Source organism: Mytilus californianus, unplaced genomic scaffold (genome assembly GCF_021869535.1).
Source record: "Mytilus californianus isolate M0D057914Y unplaced genomic scaffold, xbMytCali1.0.p SCAF_1, whole genome shotgun sequence".
Classification (NCBI taxonomy): domain Eukaryota; kingdom Metazoa; phylum Mollusca; class Bivalvia; order Mytilida; family Mytilidae; genus Mytilus; species Mytilus californianus.
In genome coordinates this window covers 11,985,127-12,007,370 of record NW_026262581.1, presented here as the reverse complement: position 1 = coordinate 12,007,370, position 22,244 = coordinate 11,985,127, and the positions used below count along the sequence as shown (strand labels likewise).

Below are 22,244 nucleotides of genomic sequence, written 5' to 3'. Positions count from 1 at the left end.
CGTGCATTTATTTTTTGCGATTTTTGAAGAATGGACGAAAATGCGAGATTAATTATTGCGATTTCAGGAAAAGCTGCCGACAGAAATATATATCAGATATCATAATGCGACTTCTTATTATTGCGATACGCATCCATTCGCATTATTCGCATAAATAAAAACCTCGCAATAATTTCTGAATTTACAGTATTGCAAAAAAAAAGGAGGCAGAAGATACAAAGTACTTGTGGTTAATTTAGTAAGGTTTTTGATTTTTGCTCTCTAAGACTCTTCATGTCATGAGATTTTAAAATTGTAAAGTGAATGATAGGTCCAAAATTAAACTTAGTTTGATTTTAACAAAAATTGAAATTCATAGGGTTCTTTGATATGCTGAATCTGAACATGTATTTAGACATTTTATTTTGGGCCCAGTTTTCAAGTTGGTCCAAAATTAAACTTTGATTCTTGGGGCTCTTTGATATGCTGAATCTATCCATGTATTTAGATTTCTGATATTGGACCATAATAGGTAAATGTCAAATTTCAAAAGTTCTTAGACCACATTCATCCTGTGTCAGAAACCTATGCTGTGTCAAATATTTAATCACAATCTAAATTTAGAGCTGTATCAAGCTTGAATGTTGTGTCCATACTTGCCCCAGTTGTTCAGGGTTCGACCTCTGCAGTCGTATCAAGCAAGCCCTGCTGTGGGAGCATTTTATTCGTATTTGCTTTTCTTGAATTCTTAGTAACAAGGTGATAGAAATTGGTGTCAAAATATTTGATGGTAAAAGGTAATATTTAGATAAATTGGATCAAATATTATACCAATCCTATAAATCAGGGCCAGGAAAGGAAAGTCAGTTGAACTTATAACAAAAGTTCAGGTTGAGTTAAATATGTATCAGAAATCTTTGAATAATACCTTGATGTGACATAAATAAACTCATCATAGATACCAGACTTATAAATTTTGCAACCCAGACGCCCATATTGTCTGCAAAAGACTCATCAGTGATGCTGAAATCAAAAAAGTTAAAAGGCCAAATAAAGTACAAATTTGCAGAGCATTGAGGACACAAAATTCCGACTGGGTTGGACAAATACAGTTAAGGTAATCTATTCCTGGGTAAAAATCCTTAGTATTTCGAAAAAATTCAAAGTTTTGTTTTGAATGAATTTAAAATAATGACCATATCAATTAAACTTCATTCAAATTTATTTACCGCTGGCTTCCATAGGTATTCTGTGTTGTCCGTCAAAAACACACACACTTAAAAGAGGTCATAGTTAATGACATGTTATGGCGATTAAGATGGTTGAACATGTATAAAAAATAAATGACCTGTGACAGTGAAATATATAAGGTTGAGCATGCGCCTGCCCCCAATGGTAAGAAAATATCCCCTAACATTTACATCAGTCATCATTCATTTCTTAATCATTAAGCTGGTCTGACCTGTGAAATTAGTTTCTGATTATCTGTCAGTCATGAAATGACTGATGGCTAGTTATGGATGTTCAAGGATTTGTATAGTGAGACTCACTTTACAAATCCTTGGGATGTTCCACATGCGTATTATGACCACTGTTATCTTGAAGTGCCATATAGTAAACCACTGCTGGTCCCAGACCCTGCTGTTGATCATGGTGTGTATGTCAAAAGACATCACAGTACCCTGTACCTATGGTGTTTTACAATGATCCTTAACAGGCTTGGTTTCCTGTAGCTATCTATGACATCTTCTTGTCTAATTCTGCTGGTGTAAATCTGATGAATCAGGGCCTGAAAAAGAGCCTCGTACTTGAGCTTAAACATCAAGATATTAAACGTTACAACAAAATCAAGCCGTTAAACATGACAGCAAAATCAAGCCGAAAATAGCTTAAACTATATTCTTACTTACCAGATATTGTGTCCTAATTCTTTCCCCATCATAAGTAGAAACGTTATTGCAACCAGATGATAAGGTAGTTTGGGATTATGAACAATAAATGACAGAATTATTTTTATATTTGCAAAAACGTAGTTTAAATGAGAATAACACATTATTAATTTCATAAGCCAGAAGCACTTCTGAATGCTCCAACCCAAACATTTTAAAAGCCAGACCTAAACACGTGAATAGCTATATGAACACACCGGACCTAAAAGCAAAGCCAAATTCATTTGGTGCTTTTTTGAAAATTATGATAAATAGTAAAGGTCACCGTGTTTGTTTTCAAGCAAGAAACTTGGCAAAATTCTCATAATGACATGGATTGTACAGAGGAAAAGCAGTTTTATGTGCATAGAAAAAAAAGAATTGATAGCATAAAAATTTACCTCTTAAAAAATGCTGTCAGGAAATGTAAAGAAAAAATGGTTCACTGAATTGATCCATTGCTATATGAACAGAAGAAAAAAGAGATGCCACGATAAAGTCAGATGAATTGAGTTGTCATCATTTATGAAAACACAAGTCTAGGACAATTGTTTGCTTTGTTGTCAATGTTGATACTGTACAGTTATTTAAACATTTTCTGTGATGGACAATACAATCACAAATTGTTTAAAAATCTGCATATATATTCTGTGAAAGCCTGTTGGTACTATTTGAGCAAAAACATCATTTGTTGGCCTGATAGAATATAAATTCGATACCGTTTAACATGACCCCTGCTCTACAAATATCTAGAGAAATAATCAGTGCTAGTCACCTGTAATTAACCAGTAATTAAGTAACAATGAAATGTGAAATGCGCAATTGGTTTAGTCAAATTGATACCGTTATTATTATTGATTATTTGAAAAATATAAACTCAAAAACTTGATACTGGGAACATGATTTGATAAAAATATGAATTGCTATTCACAAGAAACTGCTATGCATATTTAGTGACCTGCTGAAATGGATACACATGAAGTTAATTTTTCTGCTGAAAAAATTGCTTATTTTTCTAAGTAAATGTCTTATCTAATGGAAGACTTAAATATGATTTGAAATCATTCAGCCAATGAGTTAGACCACTATGATGTATGGTCTCCTAAGTATCTTGACCCTTTTCTAGTAAACACATTGGTATCAAATTAGACAGTTTTACAGCTGTTGATATTATTAATATTTTCCTCCAGTATATAAAAATGAGCTAGATGTGTGTCAATTTCAGCAGGTCATAAAAATTGCAAAGTTTACCTTAGATGGATTTGGCTATTTTTTAGGTCCTTTTTGGTCATATAGCTCTTCAACTGTTTCGGTTCTTATACATCATTGGCTTTCAAATATTCGGCTTTGAGCGTTCCTGATGAAGGTAAATCCAGAAATTTATAACGTGTTGTTTTCATTGTTTTGCATGTATATCAATTTCTTTTGAATTGCAATTTAATATTTTACAATTCCGGCTGCACCCAGCTTTTAGTCTCATTCATAGAATTTTATCTAATTTGATAGAAGTATTAATGAACAATCTAATTCATATGTTGTACCAAATTCTAAGCCTGGTATCTTCGACGAGTTTTTAAAACCACTAGATCGATACACTGGTGTTGGACGCTTTTTCCAAAAGGGTATCACCAGCCCTGCAGTAAGCCCTTCTGTGCTAGTAAGCAATATCAATGATTCCTCGTCTTATGTAATTTAATCTTTTTTGAAACGTTAAAATTATTTGAAATACTAAGGTTTTTCTACTTCAAGTCATAGATCGCCTTATTCATATCTGACACAACGTTTTTGAATTTCAATTTCGCTTTCAGCGCTCTTCAACTTCGTTATTGATTTACACTTCTAAATGTTTTGAATCGAGCTCCATTGAAGAATCGTATGTATATGAAACACGCGTACGGCGTACCAAATTATATCCCTGGTATTTTTTATGATTTTTTTTGATACGATATGATGTGTCGGTGTCTCCACTCACTAGCGACATGTCTTCGCGATTTTAGATCCTTAGATACCAGTATAGTCGACTGATCGGTAATTTTACCGATTTTGTCCTATTCCCGATTGTGACATTTTGACTGAGTGTGAATTCGCATAGCGATTGAGGCATCCATAGGAGGAGACGCATACCCTGTTGACACACCGGTCTCGGCCCTTTGGAGTTCTGATACCTGCGGTTTTCGTTTATTACCTTGATTTGTCTCTTCCTAACCAATTTACGAGATTGAAAATCAGTTAACTACTGTCACCCTACTTTACAAACACTGGATCGATACTGCTGCTGTTGGACCCCGAGGGAATCACCAGTACAGTTGTCAGCGCTTTTGTGCTGGTATGAAATATTATTGATATGTCATTTTCTGTACATTTACCATTTATAAAGTATTATTCAAAACATTAAGGTTTTTGTCTCGCCTTGACGAAGTCAAAAAGCTGGACATAGGTATGCTGTTTCCGGCGTTGGCGGCGGCGTCATTGTATTAGTTTGTGATTAGGTCTTGTTTATCTTGAACCACAAGTGGTAGGTCAATGATATTTAGTATGCAGTTGTATTAGCATTGGCACATCTCATTACCATGAAGATTATTTGGCCCCGCCCCCTCAGTCATGGTCTATTGACTTTGAAACTTTTGCTTAGTTTACATGTATTTGTTTGTGATTAGGTCAGTTTAAGGGGAACAGTTAGTGGTAGGCCAATGATAATTGGTATGCAGTTGTATAAGCATTAGCACATCTCATTTCCATGGAGAAAATATGGCTCCACCCCTCAGTCATGGTCTATTGACTTTGAAACTTTTGCTTAGTTTACATGTATTAGTTTGTGATTAGGTCTGTTTATGGGTAACCACCAGTGGTAGGTCAATGATATTTGGTATGCAGTTGTATAAGCATTGGTATATCTCATTTCCATGGAGATTACTTGGCACCCTCAGTCATGGTCTTGATTTTGAAACTTTTGCTTAGTTTTCATGTATTAGTTTGTGATTAGGTCAGATTGAGGGGAACATTTAGTGGTAGCTCAATGATAATTGGTATGGAGTTGTATAAGCATTAGCACATCTCATTTTCATGGAGAATGTTTGGCCCCACCCCCTCAGTCATGGTCTATTGACTTTGAAACTGTTGCTTAGTTTACATGTATTACTTTGTGATTAGGCCAGTTTAAGATGACCCACTAAATCAATGATATTTGGTATGCAAATGTAATGGCATTTGCAAGTTTCATTGCAATGGAGATTATATAACCCCACCCCCTCATTATGGTTCATTGATTTGAAACTTTTACATAGTTTACAAGTTAATGTTTGTGTTTATGTTTGTTTAAAGAGAACAACTTATGAAAGTCAATAGTACTAGTATTTGATATGCAGTTGTATTAGCAATGGCAAATCACATTTCCATGGAGATTGTTTAGCCCTGTACCTTCAGTCATGGTTCATTGACTTTGAATATTTGCATAACTTACATGTTAAAGTATTGCTATTTTAATTTCAACATTTGCATTATCAAAATAACAAATCGGCGAGACATATCTCTGTGTTAACAGTTTATTCTATCAACAGGCACAAATAGCCTCAGCCATATTTGTCACAATTGTTTCCGAAAGCTTTGATTCGAGGACCACTGTTGAGTTATTTCTAGACGATACGTGCGCCAGGTTGATCAAACTGTAATTAAGCCGTTATCATTTTTTCTTATTGTTTGTGAAATTAACTTTTTGATATTACATATACTTTTATAGATCAAAATAATACTTTAGCGTGTCAAAGGTGATTAATTATTTAAGTTCATGGTTTCATCTTCCTGTAAAATTGTTCTTTTTGGTAAAATTTAGATTTCATGGTTGGTTCCTATACCTCAGTTTGTAATGCATATCAAATATTTAAAGGCATTATCAATAAATTCCATCGCTATAACCATGGAAGTATTATAGCCAATATAATACTTCCATGCTATAACTATCAAATAAAGTAAAACAATGCGATGATTCGTCAGAACACAGTGAGATGTCAATTTTTAGAATTCATACATGTGCCTGTGGAATTATGTAAGCACACAATTTTTGTGGTTGTCGTTTTTGTAAATTTGTTAGCTCAGCAAATATATAGAACAGTTGAATGTTATTCTGTTGGAGTATTTTTTCTAAACATTACCATACAGTTTGCGATTTTAAAATTTAATCGAAGGGTTGTTTAAGAGAGTAAAGTTTTTTTAACATAAAGAACCTAAGGACATTAATTACAAGTACTTTGCCCTTTTTAGTGCTTAAAATCTATTTTAAGGAAGTGGATAATAAATTGAATTGCACCACTTCAAATTTATTTAAGTTGAGGGGAAAAATAAGGAAGTTCTATTCGCCATGTTTCGAGGGTTTAAATGACATTATTCGGATCGTATACTTCATCACGTATGTTGTGTTTTTATTAAAAGAGAGGCGAAAGATACCAAAGGGACATTCAAACGCATTAGTCGAAAATAGACAGACAACGCCATGGCAAAAAAAGGGGAAAGACCAAATGACAAACAACATAGAAAACTAAAGGCTGAGCAACACGAAGCCCATCAAAAAGCGGGGTGATCTCAGGTGCTTTAGAAGGGAGAGCAGATCCTGCTCCGCATGTGGCACCCGTCGTGTTGCTCATGTAAGTACAAACCCGGTGATAAATCTTATTCATTAGGTGACATTCGGGGAAAAGGAGAACGGGATTGTGGTTACGACGATTGGAAGATATCCGTCGCATCTGTGAAACAGATATTCAATAACGGTCAACCGGGATGATTTCAACTTCACCACTTGGAACTCTTGTATTTTTCACTGTACACTCAATTTAAAATTAGGAAGAGCGTGAACACGTGGACGAGACAGATTTCAACTTTTTTTTTAATTTTTCAAAGCCAAGGGTTTCAAGTCGATCCCAGATGCCGTTTAGAAATAGCAACTAGGTATGAATTAAACGGTTTATGAACAATCAAGATGAAGAACAGCATCGCATTTCATGAGAATCAAAATATACCGCGCATCATTTTCCAAAATTTGACCCCAAACAAAAGACTAGAAGTTACCTTAAAACTAAAATGTATAGTATACTTTCTTTACTGTATTTTAATCCTGGTATATATGATGAGTTTATTTACAGCCACTGGGTCGATACCACTGCTGGTTAAAGTTTCCTCCCTGAGGTTATAACCAGCCAAGTAGACATCACTTCTGTGTAGACATAAATTATCATTGATATGGTCAAAATCATAAATTAACTGTTTACAAAACTTTGAATTTTTCGAAATACTGGGGATTTTCTACACTAGGAATATATTAATTTAGCTGTAATTGGCAAAACCTGTCGGAATTTCGGGTCCTCAGTGCTCTTTAATATGTACTTTATTTGGCTTTTTTAACTTTTTTTATTCGAGCGTCACTAATGGGTCTTTTTGTAGAAGAAACGCGCGTCTGGCGTACAAAATTTTAATCCTGGTATCTATGATGAGTTTATTTACTGAAATGTATGGCCATTGTCTTATATGTGAATCATACCCGCTTTTTGCTCTATTTATTTTCCTAGCTTCTAACATGTCTAACGTTAATTTGCATTGAGACATATTTTTTTTTTTTGGCAGACTTACTTTTAGATTTTCTACATGGGAAAGCTGTTATAGCTACTACTTGTCATAGGTTCGTCTTGAAAAGTTTTGATCAAATGAAAATTAATATGTCTGCTCAAAAGCGCACGTACGCATGTGTACACCAGATAGTTAATTTTGACATGTACTCAAGTGTTCATCAGATAGCTAATATATTACACTAAAAAATTGATGAAGTGGTTTATACGAATACATCAGATGTATATTGATAACTACGGGATGGAAACATTAAGGTTAGTACTCTTTTTCTAGAGATTTTAAGAAAAGAACCATCACCGGAGTCATATTACCACTTGTTTTTTGTTTTCTGTGCTATTCGAAATGTTGTTACGACTGTCATACTAGTGAGAGGTTTAGATAGATATAATAGCAGGTTTAATCCACCATTTTCTACATAAGGAAATGCCTGTATCAAGCCAGGAATATGACAGTTGTTTTCCATTCGTTTGGTGTGTATAAGCTTTTGATTTTGCCATTTGATAAGAGACTTTCCGTTTTGAATTTTCCTTGGAGTTCGGTATTTTTGTTATTTTACCTTTTGTTACCTAGTAGTAATATATTGTAATTAATTTATTTTGATATGCATAATATTTCAATATTTTCATATTGTTTTTTGCTGCAATTGATGAATGCTATGGATTTAAACTCATCATAGATGGATAAGATAGACATAATAAGAACAGGTTAGTTCTTATATCCACATTTATCATTTGTCAGAATATTTCCTAAAGATAAATCCACGCACATAAAGGACATACACCTTTGTTAAAATGTCCAATGAATCAATAGTTTTGTGAAATATGTTTGGTTCTAAGATGAAAGAATAAGTGATTTAACTATCTTATATATTTAACCCTTCAAATCAAGCAAGTTTTTGTCCACCAAATTAAGGGTTATTTTATCTGTTATAACAAGGATTTAAATGGATATTTGTGAATTTTCAAATTGAAAAAAAATGCGCATGGTATGTATGCTCATATTGCTAGAAAAAAGATCGTGTTACTAATTTCAATGTCTGTTCGGAGAGGGTGCACAAATTCGCTTTCATAATCTGGTTCAAAGAGTTAAAATAAGAGTTGCTTAATACAGAAATCATCGAGGACTCTTGTGAAAGCGTCGGTCGATAAGAATAATATACAGTGTTTACGTATGATAATATAAATATACTGTATGTAAAAAATGTATATAATACCGTCAAAAATATCTTATAACATAATAATAAATTAAGATAACATTTTTTTTTCAATATTATCTGTCTGATGTATAATTGCGTTAAACATAATATTCACCGTAAACAATTCTGATTATCAAACATTTTGAACATCATGCATCAAAGCAATCAGGGTTTAAAAAAATATACTCAAATATGCGTTCTGTGACCTTTACTGTCATAAGCATTTACTATTTAATAATTTGATAGTATATTTCAAAAGGGGAAGAATATACCAATTGGACAATCGAAAATCCAAAAACGAAGAAAAAAACATCGTCGCCAAAAAAGGAAAAGTAAAACAATAGCTCACAAAACACTACACAGAAAAGCAAGAGACTGAGAGACGAGAATCCCACAAGAAAACAACAAAAAACTGGAATTAGACACAGGTGCTCCAGAGGTTAACCTACTTTTAATTTTGTTTTACAATTTTAGACGTATATTTTATTCTAGAGAATTCATATTAAACTGATATTTCGAAAAAAATAAAAAAAAGCTTTTAACCAAAGTCTTTGGTGAGGTTTGTGTTTGCTCATGCATTAGTTTCTATGTAGTGTTATGAGGACTTGTTTGTCTTTCGTATCCTTTCGCTTTAGCCATGGCGTTGCCAGTTTCTCTTTGACAAATAAATTTTAAATGTCCCCTTGGTATCTTCCAAATCTTTTTTAAATTGAAAAGTTTTCAAGCTGTCTCAAAAGAAGTAGTACTGAAATGTTCTGACATCTGAAATAAGAGTGCTTGATCGTGCCTTTCCATCTATTCTAACCAAGAAATTCGTACAGTGGTAAAAAAAAGAGGCGGTAAATACTAAGGGAGCATTAAAAACTCATAAGTCGTAGAAAATCTGACAACACCATACAAAATGAAAACGAAGAAAAGAAAAACAAGTCTACAAAACACTACATAGAAAATAAAAGGGCTGCTCCGGAAGGTTAAGCACTTCCTGCTCCATTTGTGCTACCATTCGTTTTGCACATGCAAGTTTATATCCAGTGAAATGTCTGATTTGGTGATGTCACAATCGATGAACACGGGACTGTGGTTGCGACAACTGAAACATATTTGTGGTCATCTGTGACACAGATATTCCATAACGGCCAACCAACTAGGAATGGTGTCCGTAAAACTTTCAAATGGATGACTTCAAATTCACTATTTGGAACCCTTTCTTCAATAGCATCTTTATAATCAGCAACCCCCAAAAAGGAACTCATGAATGGAAACGCAAGCTCTGGAATATCGTATTAACTGAGAGATATATACTTCATATGCAGGTGCTGCTGGAATATTGTTACATAGAAATGGAAAGTTCATAACTGAGAGGTGAAATCGTTCCTTTTCTCGTATAGTTATAAGCAAGTTTCACGCAAGTTATACGCAAATTTCATTGTTTAATTGGCGATTGTAGTATTACGTTCATTTAGATAAATTATTAGCTTGCTTATCTCGTATTTTATGCCTTAAACTAAGGAAGAAAATCAATCTGAAATTATTTTTTTTTTGTCGGGCCTGTGATGTAAGCCTCGGAAGCGACACAATTAACTATATAGCGATCCTACTTTTCGTATTCTGTGTCGTCAAAACTTATGCCAGTCTGTGATGAAAGTTTTTAAGACATTAATAACTGAGTCAAACCTTCATAGAATTTTACGAACCTTTGAGAGAAGCTTATTTAAAATCGAAAGACAGCACCAGAGCAAAAATTTAGAAACATTTTTCTTCATTTTTCCGTATTCTATAGATAAATGGTCTTCGATTTTTAGCTTTATAGTTTATAAGTAGTCTGGGATTAAACTTTTTACAAAATATTAACCATTAACCTTGTCAAGCCTTCACAGAATTTTATGACACTTTGAAGGCAGCTTTTTCATGATTAAAAGGTAACACATTAAGTAAAAATTTTAAATCAAATATTTTTCATTTTCAGTCTTTTATTGTCAATATAATGGAATTTTATACGACTTTCATACAAGTGAGAGGTTTAGCTAGCCATAAAACCAGGTTTTATCCACCATTTTCTACATAAGGAAATGCCTGTACCAAGTCAGGAATATGACAGTTGTTTTCCATTCGTTTGATGTGTTTGAGCTTTTAATTTTGCCATTTGATAAGGGACTTTCCGTTTTGAATTTTCCTTGGAGTTCTGTATTTTTGTTATTTTACTTTTTACTGATAGATGGACTTATATTATTTATAGTTAACATATATATTCAATTTAGGGTTATAGTTCTATACATCAATGAAATGTTTCGAAACTTAGACAGAAGCTTCTTCAAGGTCCAGAAATAGCTTCTGAAAATGTTTTTAATTAATTTTGTTTTACGTATTTTACTGATAAATAAACTTAGTTTTTTGGCAGTCAACACTATACTTTTACACCGACAGCGGCAATCGCTAGCGATACATTGAGTTCTATGGAACCCTTTCCAATATTTAGTAACAGTAAATGACGATTCGCGCCTAGCAAACAAAAATGAAAGCAGCAAACTCGGTGTGTTTTATTTAAGGCTTTTACCATTCTGTTTCTTGTATACTGTAAAATCTTTATCTTTATTTATTTGAATCCAGTTTTCCTGGACACGGAAAAGGCAAACGAGATACGTGTATGTTAATTGAGAGAATGATTCTTTAAATCTGTGTCTTTATTAGTTGAATCGAATTGCATAATATAGTTCTGAATTAATTAGATATAGGAAGATGTGGTATGAGTGCCAATGAGACAACTCTCCATCCAAGTAACAATTTATAAAAGTAAACCATTATAGGTCAAGGTACGGCCTTCAACACGGAGCATTGGCTCACACCGAACAGCAAGCTATAAAGGGCCCCAAAAATTACTAGTGTAAAACCATTCAAACGGGAAAACCAACGGTCTAATCTATATAAAAACGAGAAACGAGAAACACGTATGAACTACATAAACAGACGACAACTACTGTACATCAGATTCCTGACTTAGGACAGGTGCAAACATTTGCAGCGGGATTAAACGTTTTAATGGTACCAAACCTTCTCCCTTTTCTGAAACAATAGTATAACATCACAACATAGAAAGACACACTATAAAATATCAACTGGAAGGCTTAACTCAATAAATAAACGTAAATTAACACACATTGAACGAATAAATTTGATCTGTGATACCTGAATGCAAATACATACTTAATAAAAATTATAAGGGATAAATAATTAAGATCAAAAGTAAATAAACAGGTTTAAACAAAGTTAAAGTATGATACCACTGTGAAATGTTAAACAATTTTTAGAAAATCATCACTTTTGAAACATACAATGTTATAATCTTTATTTGTTCTGTACTCAAAACCTATTATCTTCCTACAGATATACATGATATGATGTCATCTGTTAAATGGACAACAAGAATATCATTTTATATCAGTAGTCAAGATAAATGCATATACATTACAATTCAAAATCCAACAAAAGAGACGGGTTTCCATGAATTCAAAGTACGATTAGTTGAGCTTGACAAGGATGATGAGGATGTGAAACTTGTAATATCTGACAGCACATCACAGGTATATATTATATTTTGTCAGTTATATATCTTTTTACAAAAGCTTTTATATACGTTATGTCTACTAAAGATACGATATGGACATTTTGCTAAACTGTTTTAATATATCAAATTCAACATGTGCGTTTCATACGTTTTGGATATGTTATCTGATGGTTAATTTGCACCGTACGGCCTTCAACAATGAGCAAAGCCCATACCGCATAGTCAGCTATAAAAGGCCCAAAATGACAAATGTAAAACAATTCAAACGTTAAGTCCACTTTCAATTTTCTTTGTCAAAGCATTTGAAGATAAAAGGTTTGTACACAAGTTCATATCAACATAATGTATACTTTGTGGACACTATCTTGTATCTTGCTATCAGCCAGCAGAGATTGACGAACGGACAGCTAAATAAATATATGCTTCTGATATCCTGCTCCAATTATTTGCCCATTTTGTTCTATTGAGTCTTTTCTGTTGGTACGGAATATTCTGCCTTACTAATCAAGACATGGAGTGCAAATAAACAAAATATAAGATAAAATTGCATTGCAAGCTTTATTGGTTTCGCCACAGAGTGTCCTTTAGGTCCGAAGATTTGTGAAAGGTAGGCACACCGATCTAGTTAGAGGTATATGATATTTTGTGTGTTAAAGATATTAAGTCGTTCAGGTAACTAGGCCTATACGGTTAAAACCTTCACGTGTTTTGGTACTAATACATCCTAGGCTTTCAAATATTCGGCTTTGGTCGTTCTTGATGAAGCTAAATCCAAATTGATTTTTTTTTTAATATTTACTCATGTAGTATTCAGTGTTCGTAATTTATTTACTATGCAATACTCGGGGCAAAAAAATCGTTGTCATTTCAGTACGAAGAAATATTTCGACATAACAAACATAAAGCATGTGTGGTATATTAATTAACATATCATACTTATCATTACATAACATATACGATTTTTTTCTAGAATGTATTCATATTTGACAATTTACAACCAGGTCGATATAAAGTTACAGTAAGTACAGAATATACAAATTAATTTGAAATTCATGGTTTTATATTCGAAATAATGATAAAAAGATATTAGACAAACTATTTTAAAAAGGAGATCAATAGAAAGCAAAACTTAGAGGACAATATAAGAATGAAACAAGTCAAAAATCCGAAACGATCATATGATTGTAATTTTAGAATCAATCATACTAAAAATTGGATATTCATACCTTCTTTTCTGTATTTAATAAGACAGAAGTAGATTGATGTTTTGGTGACTTGTTAAAATTTAGAAGAAGGAGAGTAGAACATATAGATATATTGTCAGGAGTTTTATGAGATGTTCACAAAAAGCATATAGATATTTATTTTCCTTTTAATAATTTTATTTTTTTACGTTTTTAGTTGAGCTTTATCAAACTTTTAATTGGCTTTCTTTTGTTAAGGTTGAACCAAAAAATTGCGACTCCTGTGGTAGAATTACAACAAGACCTATAACAATAGAAAGCAGTAAGTAACTAAGCAGTTACATCTATAGACACCAGAACTTACTTTAAAATATTGAAATACTATATATGTATATATATGTATTATTTTATTTCTCATGAACTTAACAGGCAGGCGAAAGATACCAAAAGATATCCAAACTCATAAGTCGAAAACAAACTGACAATACCATGGCAAAAAACGAAAAACGACCAAAAGACAAACAACAGTATACAAAGCACAACATAAAACTAAAGACGAGCAACACGAACCCCACCAAAACCATAAATTATCAACCTGTTTGTTACAGTCAGCTTTCTAATACAATTTAATATATTATAATGCTTTGACACAACTGACTTCCCTCAAAGAGCCACTGTGAGCTATCGCTTATATACGCTGTCTATAGTGTGTTAAGTGGTCATGGCATAGAAGTTCCTTTATAAAATTAGTTCAAAATGGAAGAACTATTTTTCAATGTTATTTTCACTGAAAAAAAATTACAGTATTTGTCCCCGATAGGATAATAATAAACTTGTATAGAATATTTGTTCCAATAGAAACAGATGTAATAATACTTTATACCGAAGAGGAACTTCTGTTAGGAGGTACTCATGTACGCTTACAGAGACGTACTTTATTTTACATCTTTTACATTGATAAAAGTAGTCTACATCATCTTTAAGGGATCTAATTTAAAAATTTTGCCTGATGAACCTATCCAAATTATATAGTGATTTACACTAGCCGAGTAGTCAGCACTTTTGTGTTGACATAGAATATCATTCATATGTTCTGTAAATCTACTATGTACAAACTGTTGAATTATACGATTCAACAAGGTTTTTTCTATCCATAAAGGTATAGATGACTAGGCATTATTTACCACAACTTTATAGAATTTCGGTTTTGAATAATCTTCAAAGTCCTACTTTAAATATTGCCTTCCAACTGTTTTGATTCGAGCGTCACTGGTGTGTCTTATGTAGACGAAACGCACGTCTCAGACGTACAAACTTGTTAGTTTGATGGGTTTTTACAACCACTGCATGGGTCGTTACCACTGTCGGTTGGAGGTTTTGTCCACGAGGGCAGTCAGTACCTTCGTGTTGACATGATATATCAATGATATGTTAATTTTTTTCTGTAAATAAAGTATTGAATCAGTTGAAACATTAAGGTTTTTCTACCTCAAGTATATATTTCCTTAGTATCTATCTACTTTCCGTCAAACATGGCTGCAACCATTATCTGCCAAACAACTTAACAAAATTGGACTAGAAATTCGATGAAATAGTATATAAAAATCGCTTAAAGGAAAAAAAATGCCACTCTGTTTTTTGTAAATATTACTTTACAATATTAAGTTATGAATGATGACTGCAATGTCCAACTCGCCACTGATACTTTTACAAACTTTGTCGAAGACTTTTATGGAAACATCTCTGTAAATGATGAAGGGTTGATTGCTAGCAAATTTTGAGAAATGATACATCTGAAACCCATGATTGAAGGCTTAATAAACTAAATTAGAAAAGTTCTATTCAATCACAAGGGCCAGATAAGTCTTAACAGGCCATTCTTGATATCAATCACAGATATAAAGAAAGCGATTAAAGCCTTTCCAGTTAAAATATTATCCTAAAGACAAGACAGTTTCGCACAGAACGCATTAATATTCTGTGTTGGAGAAGCTGGCGAAACATTAGTTTTAGTAGATATAACGTTTACCCTTACTAATAGTGACGTTTTATTACTATTACTATTACAAAAGTACCTTCAAAGAACATAGCATCAAATGAAAAACCAGATACCACTACTGACAGCACCAAGACTACAACTTCGTTGTTAGTTCCACAAACAGGGGAAATAGTATCAAAAGAAATTCTATATACCGAAAAAGAAACAACCCTTGGTAAAACTTCTTTATCATCGGTACATGCACAGAACATAGCATCTGATGGAAAGCCAGATGCCACTACTGACAGCACCCAGACTACAACTTTGTTGTTAGTTCCACATACAGGGGAAATAACATCAAAGGAAATTCTATATACCGAAAAAGAAACAACCCTTGCTAAAACTACTTTGTCATCGGTACATGCACAGAACATAGCATCTGATGGAAACTCCTTTACCACTATTGACAACACCCGTACTGCAGCTTCATTAAGATTTGCATATACTCGGGAGATAACGTCGATGAGTTCAGCTTCATGGACCAATCAGAAACCAGGAATGATTGTTGGCGCTGTACTTGGAACCTTTTTTGGTTTATTGTTGGTATTCGTATTGGTCTACACTGTGTACATTAGTAGAAAAAGAAAGCATGGTAAGCTATATAGCATAGAGTTAAAATCTTAAATACCCTATATAAATATTGTACAGTATACAGTGTTCTGCCTATGATAATAGCTAGTTTACACACCAAGGTTTTTATACTTTGAAATGTTAATTTGATTTGACACATTCTTTCGCCGAAAAGATGAGCATATTCTAGATTTTACAGAAATATTACCGGTGCAATTTTGCACAGGATTGGGTATCGAATATCAATACAGTTTAAAAGAGAGGCGAAATATACCAGAGGGACATTCAAACTCTACTTCAACCACTAACTTTATTACTCGTGCTAAAATCGGTTTGTATCAGAGTTGATTAATTCGCTAAACAAAACAAGGCTAGATTTACGAAGTAGGATTATACACGAGGTTATGGAAGTGTCGTACGTAGAAATATAAAAAAAAAAACATGGATGTTTAGCGATACAATGATAATTACAGTTTCAGTATCCTGTACCCTATCAGCAGTACATCTACACAAAAAGAAGGATTTTACTTTTATATTTTTGACAAAATCTTGGTAAAAGTGAATGACGTTAGTTATGCATGAGATCTGTCAATACATATATTACCGAAAAAATGCTACATGACCTCGCGCGACAAAACGATCGAAGTTACAAGATATTCCCTACTTTCCTTTTCAGGAGAAAAGTTAGTGTGCATACTTATTTATATTTTCGAATTAAGTTTTTCCTTAGTATTCATCTAATTTGGAATGAGAATTTGTAATAAAACCTCAAAATACTTGAAATTGATATAATGCTAAATAATTCTTGAGCTTAGTAAATGTAACAACCATACATTTACAACCCAACTTTTTCAGAACTTAGAAAGATTGATCCAGACAGGCCTGCCGAATGCGACGAACCCTCCGATTCGACCATTAAAACGTTTGTCATTAAAGAAACTATAGGTAAGATGATTTGATACAGTAGGCCAAAAAAGAGGGATATTCAAAAATCGACGAAAAACAGACAATATCATGAAAAAAAAAACAACAGTGCATAAATCACTACCCAGAAAACTAAAGATTGAAAATTTCATTACTTCAGCTTGCAATATAATTAATTTCATTTTTACTGTTTTGATGAAGGTATTCTAATTATGAGCTAGTATACCGTTGTCAGTTAAAGTATCATAATCAGCCATCAACAAACACTCGAGAACACACATGTCTCCCAGATTCGATATATTTCAAACAGACTTATACCATGTTGGTTGTTAGGAGAGGAACTCCATTTAAGGAATGACTGTAATATTTTTTCTGTCTATGAAGAAATAACATAAAAAATGTGGTGCACACTGAATAACCCGCCTAGCGAGTTATTTTAAAGTGTGCACCACATTTTTTATGTTATTTCGAATAGACAGAAAAAATATTACAGTCATTTCTTATAATTTTATTCTAAATTCCATTTTAAACCGGAGTAAACCATGAAAAAACGTTGATGACGTCACGGTCACATGACAAAATTATGTCTATGAGCTGATAAACAAAACAACGTCAGCCAATCAGAAGACGCGTTACATCCAAAATTAAATCATATTTACATACATCATTCCACTATGTGATGCCAAAATCATATTGAGAATCAAGTTTCAGTTACCAGAAGAGCTTAAAAAGGGGAAGGTACTAAGATAGCAATAAATAAAGTTCTTGTTTAAAAGTGAAACCAATCGTGCTGCTCATGGCAAATACAATTCGGTGACATGTTGCCTCCGATTATACCATGACATTTGAAACATACTCGAGGCATTAACTACCAGAATATTCCTGAAGGGCCAATGCTTTGAAACCTTCCAAATTGATGACTTAAACGTAATCATTCAGAACCCTCGGCTTCGTTTTCAGTCGTCCATCGGCATCGGTTTCAAGAAAAAGAAATTCTAGGTATAGATCCATTCTTTTGTATCTCTAGTAACTTAAATTTCAAATACATTTCAATACTATTAGATGTAAAGACCAACTTAAATATGAATTAATGAGAGAATGGAAGTCGACATATTTAGTTTCGGAATTTGGGTGAGTAGTATCATCGGTTTCTAGACCACTATATTTATCATCAACTTTAAAGAGAGTAATTTATAATTCTATATATCAATACCAATGTACGGAATAAGCCGCGAACAGAGAAACGGTTTATTGGTGTGGGTCAATCGATAAAGTGTTTTAAAATGGTTATTTGTATGTTTTGCCAACCGATGAAACGGGTGTTATTTATTCCTTTGAAAAACACCAATTACCAACCGTTATTTAAAAAGTTACTTTATTGAGACACAAGAACGCTATTTAATACCTTTATCTGTTGGCATTCCCATATCAGCATTTTTTTCTGTTTGCACTTTCTTGCAATGTGTCCTAAGTAAATCCGACGGATGTGTCTGATTTCAATTTACAAATTGAATTCTGTTTCAAATGTTAACATACGATGGAAAAAAAAACGGTAATCAAAGATACTAGTATCTAAACTAAACTAGGGTGGGGAATCGATACCCCAAGCCTGTTCTTGTTCTGTTATTTCTAGTCGTGCTAATTTTGTTTTACATCTGAATTTATTTGAAATTTTCTTTTATTCAGACGATCTCCTCAAATTACCTAAAGTATACATTGTAAATGCAGAAGACCATTTACCACATGTGAAAGCTGTTGAAGCCTTTGCTAAATTTCTAGATGTGCAATGCCACTGCGACGTAATTTATACTCCGTGGTGTCTTCGTGAATATCTAGATGATAAATTTAAATGGGTCATCAACTCAATTGACAAAGCCGATTTTGTCATTATTGTGAACTCTGACCTAACTTACCATCAATTTAAATCCTGGAAGAACAAGGAAAACAGATGTGGCAACTCAACAGACCCAAATCAAACATTTGATTTTTTCATGTCACCAATCAGTCAAATAACTGAACGTATTATTAATGTTAACAATCCTTTCAAATGCATAGTTGTACATTTTAGTTACACTGCTGATAACTTTACTCTGGACGAGCTATACACAGGAGCGGACTATTTGATTCCCAAACATATTCACGAGTTAATATGTCAAATACATCAGATGGATACCCGTCGTGTCGGTTATTGCAGTATTGGGTATTTTGCAGATCTTTTGTCTTCCACCACAGAAGGGCAAGATTTTACTAAATGCATCGCCACAGCATCAAATTTTGAAACACAACGTACCAATTCGTTGAATAAAAATGTTGGAATCAATTTGCAGTGTGAATCTAATATTGATATTGACTTTAATTCTTTTGAAAGTGTAAATTGTAAAAAACCAAGCTATGAATCTTTCCTTGATTACAATATAAATGCACACATTTCGCCAACTTCGCATAATCAAAACAACGTCATTCAAGGCAACACACTTAGACAGGATTCATTCGAAGACAATAATGCTGTTGCTATTACAGATATTTTATATCACCAAACATTACAGAACTGTTATTTATTGAATGATAACTTCAGTTTTAAAGCCCCAAGTGATACTAACAATGACGATGTTTTGAGCCAGAACTTACATCAACAAATATATGATCTAAACAAGAGGATGATGGATCCATGCTACCAAAATAGTATGGAGCCTCGCTGCCAACATGCAGTGTTAAGTCGAGAAGATGAAGCCATAAGTTTGGGTGGTCAGAGCGTTTGAATCTTAAATTAACTTCTAAAATGGTTTAAAATGTTAATTTGACGTTCTGGTGTACCTTATTATAGTCAATAAAAATTTGCAACCGTATTTCGTTATGTCTTATTTTACCAGTTAAACCATATGAAAAACGTGCAAAAACTTTGCGGAAATGACTATCTATATATATATATATATGGCAAAAAGCTATCGTAATAAACAAACAAGGCAATATAATAATAAAAAAAAAACAGTATGCAAACGAACAAACAACAAACACATCGAAGAAAACAAAAACGTCTGTAACTAAAACATACATAAATCTAACTATTAGGTGTGTGTAATTCGTCTTCATAAATGAAAACAACACAAAAAGGAATATAAAAAGGACAGCTGAATACATCTATGGTAACATTTGTCTGAGAAAGTTGCAACCTTAGTTTCATAGTAGTTTCTATTAAGTCTATCAATGGAGAATTTAAGAAAAAAAATGTATGAATTATGTCATTACCGAAGCACTGACTACTGAGCTGAAGATCCCATCTGGGACTAAGTCAACGATGAGTGCAATCTACCCAGTGCACGTATTTTCACATATTAACTAAGATATTTAAAGAAGACTGTATACGTAGGGAAATATACCACATTTACGTTGACCTCAAAATGATAGGTAGAACAGATGTATAAATACCAGAATTAATTATGAGGACATTACTAAATAGATATATATTTATTGTTTACAGCATTTAGTAAATCGGAGCAGTACGCTATTTATTTATTCCGTAACATTATTAGGAAAACTCTGCCGCAGAGGACTGCAAAAGAGAGGCGAAAGATACCAAAGGGACATTCAAACTCATAAGTCAAAATTAAACTGACAACGCCATGGCTAAAAAAGAAAAAGACAAACAATAGGACACAAAACACAACATAGAAAACTAAAGACTGAGCAACACGAACCCCACCAAAAACTGAGGGTGATCTCAGGTGCTCCGGAAGGGTAAGCAGATCCTGCTCCACATGTGGCACCCGTCGTGTTGCTCATGTTAGTACAAACCCGGTAATAAGTCTAAATCGGTAGGTCACATTCAGGGAAAAGGGGACGGGATTGTAGTTACGACATTTGGAACCTATCCGCTATCATCTATGAAACGGATATTCCATAACGGTCAACCAACTCATGATGGCGTCCGTAAAATTTACGAAGAGATGATTTCAACTTCACCGCTTGGAACTCTGGGTTTAATAGCTTCCTTGTGAGCAGCAACCCTCTATCAAGGAAATCATTATAGGAAATACAAGCCCTGGAATATAGTATCAACTGGGAGATATATACTCCGTATGCAGGCGCTGCTGGAATGTTGTACATAGAAATGGACAGTTCACAATCGGGAAGATGAAATCATCTCTTTTGTCGTAAAGTTTTGTTTTCAACCGACCCTCAAAATTTATGCAAAAAATGAGTAACAAAAATATCCCAATCAAAGGTAAATCCAAAATAGGGAAGTCCATAAAACTTACTAAACCAAATGCTCGACTATATCAACCAAAGGAACAACTGAAAAACAACTGTCATATTTCTGACTTGGTATGGACGAATATGGTTGATCAACCTGGTTTTTGCATGTAGCTTAACTTCTCACTTATATGACAGTTCACTACCATAGCTCCCTTTTATTGAAAAAACAGTGTCAGCAACACAAACAGACATAATTGGTTATCGTGACAATAATTGGGATTAAGTAGCCATAACTGTGTAAACATACATCATAGATATATAACATTACTAGATAAGATAATTAAACTGTACGTTACCAATTTTAATAAGATACAAATCATGGTAACAAACAAACACTGAAAGAATCGCATGAACTACAAAATAAGCGAGACCGGATGGATCGACAAGGAATGCCTCTACTTCTATGCATTCATCACCCCGCCATGCACACCCAAACTCAAACAAAATGTCACAATCGGGAATCGGACACAATCGGTAAAATTACAGGGATAAGACTACTATTCTGGTATCTAAAGATCTAAGTAAGGCAACAGTTGTTATCCGATGTTCAAATCTCAGCAATCGACTAAGAAGCCAAATCAAGGTTGCAAACTATAAGTGAGGAAATGTCTTGTAAACTCCAAAACGACCGCTTAAACATGTCGTCAGTGAGTTTAGGCACAGACACATTGTATCGGGCAATTAATTTTGTGATGGCGACTATCATACTTACAAAATAACATGATTCTAAAATTAGTCTGGTGCATCATATGGGCTTTTTGAACAGTTATATCATCATTGGTTCTCCAAACCAAAGATTACATCCTCGTCAATTGGTATCTGGTGGGTAGTTGTTTCACTGTCAATCACACCACATCTCCTTATTTTTATATTTAGAGATTTGGGTGTACATGTTTTTTCCTATTCTTGTGTCAGTAGATCAGTTCTTAACAAGTCTCTAAGACCACTCCAAACTGATTTATAGTTCTTAAATTCACTCGCTCCAAAATATTGGAAA

The 22,244-nt window shown here is 33.5% G+C and overlaps 1 protein-coding gene across 4 annotated transcripts; it reads left to right on the top strand.

Moving 5' to 3' along the window:
• Positions 1-7,633: 7,633 nt before the first annotated feature.
• Positions 7,634-19,839, top strand: LOC127700762 (uncharacterized). Of its 4 annotated transcripts, XM_052204604.1 has the most exons (9): positions 7,634-7,774; positions 8,197-8,224; positions 8,975-9,154; positions 12,097-12,293; positions 13,248-13,295; positions 13,720-13,783; positions 15,534-16,091; positions 16,925-17,014; positions 18,680-19,839. In XM_052204604.1, exons 4-9 carry the CDS (start codon positions 12,108-12,110, stop codon positions 19,750-19,752), a joined length of 2,019 nt encoding a protein of 672 aa, XP_052060564.1. In that variant the 5' UTR covers positions 7,634-7,774; positions 8,197-8,224; positions 8,975-9,154; positions 12,097-12,107; the 3' UTR covers positions 19,753-19,839. The 4 variants fall into 4 exon arrangements, with proteins under 4 accessions (XP_052060564.1, XP_052060639.1, XP_052060408.1 ...); XM_052204679.1 differs by lacking the exon at positions 8,197-8,224; XM_052204448.1 differs by lacking the exon at positions 8,975-9,154.
• Positions 19,840-22,244: the final 2,405 nt, after the last annotated feature.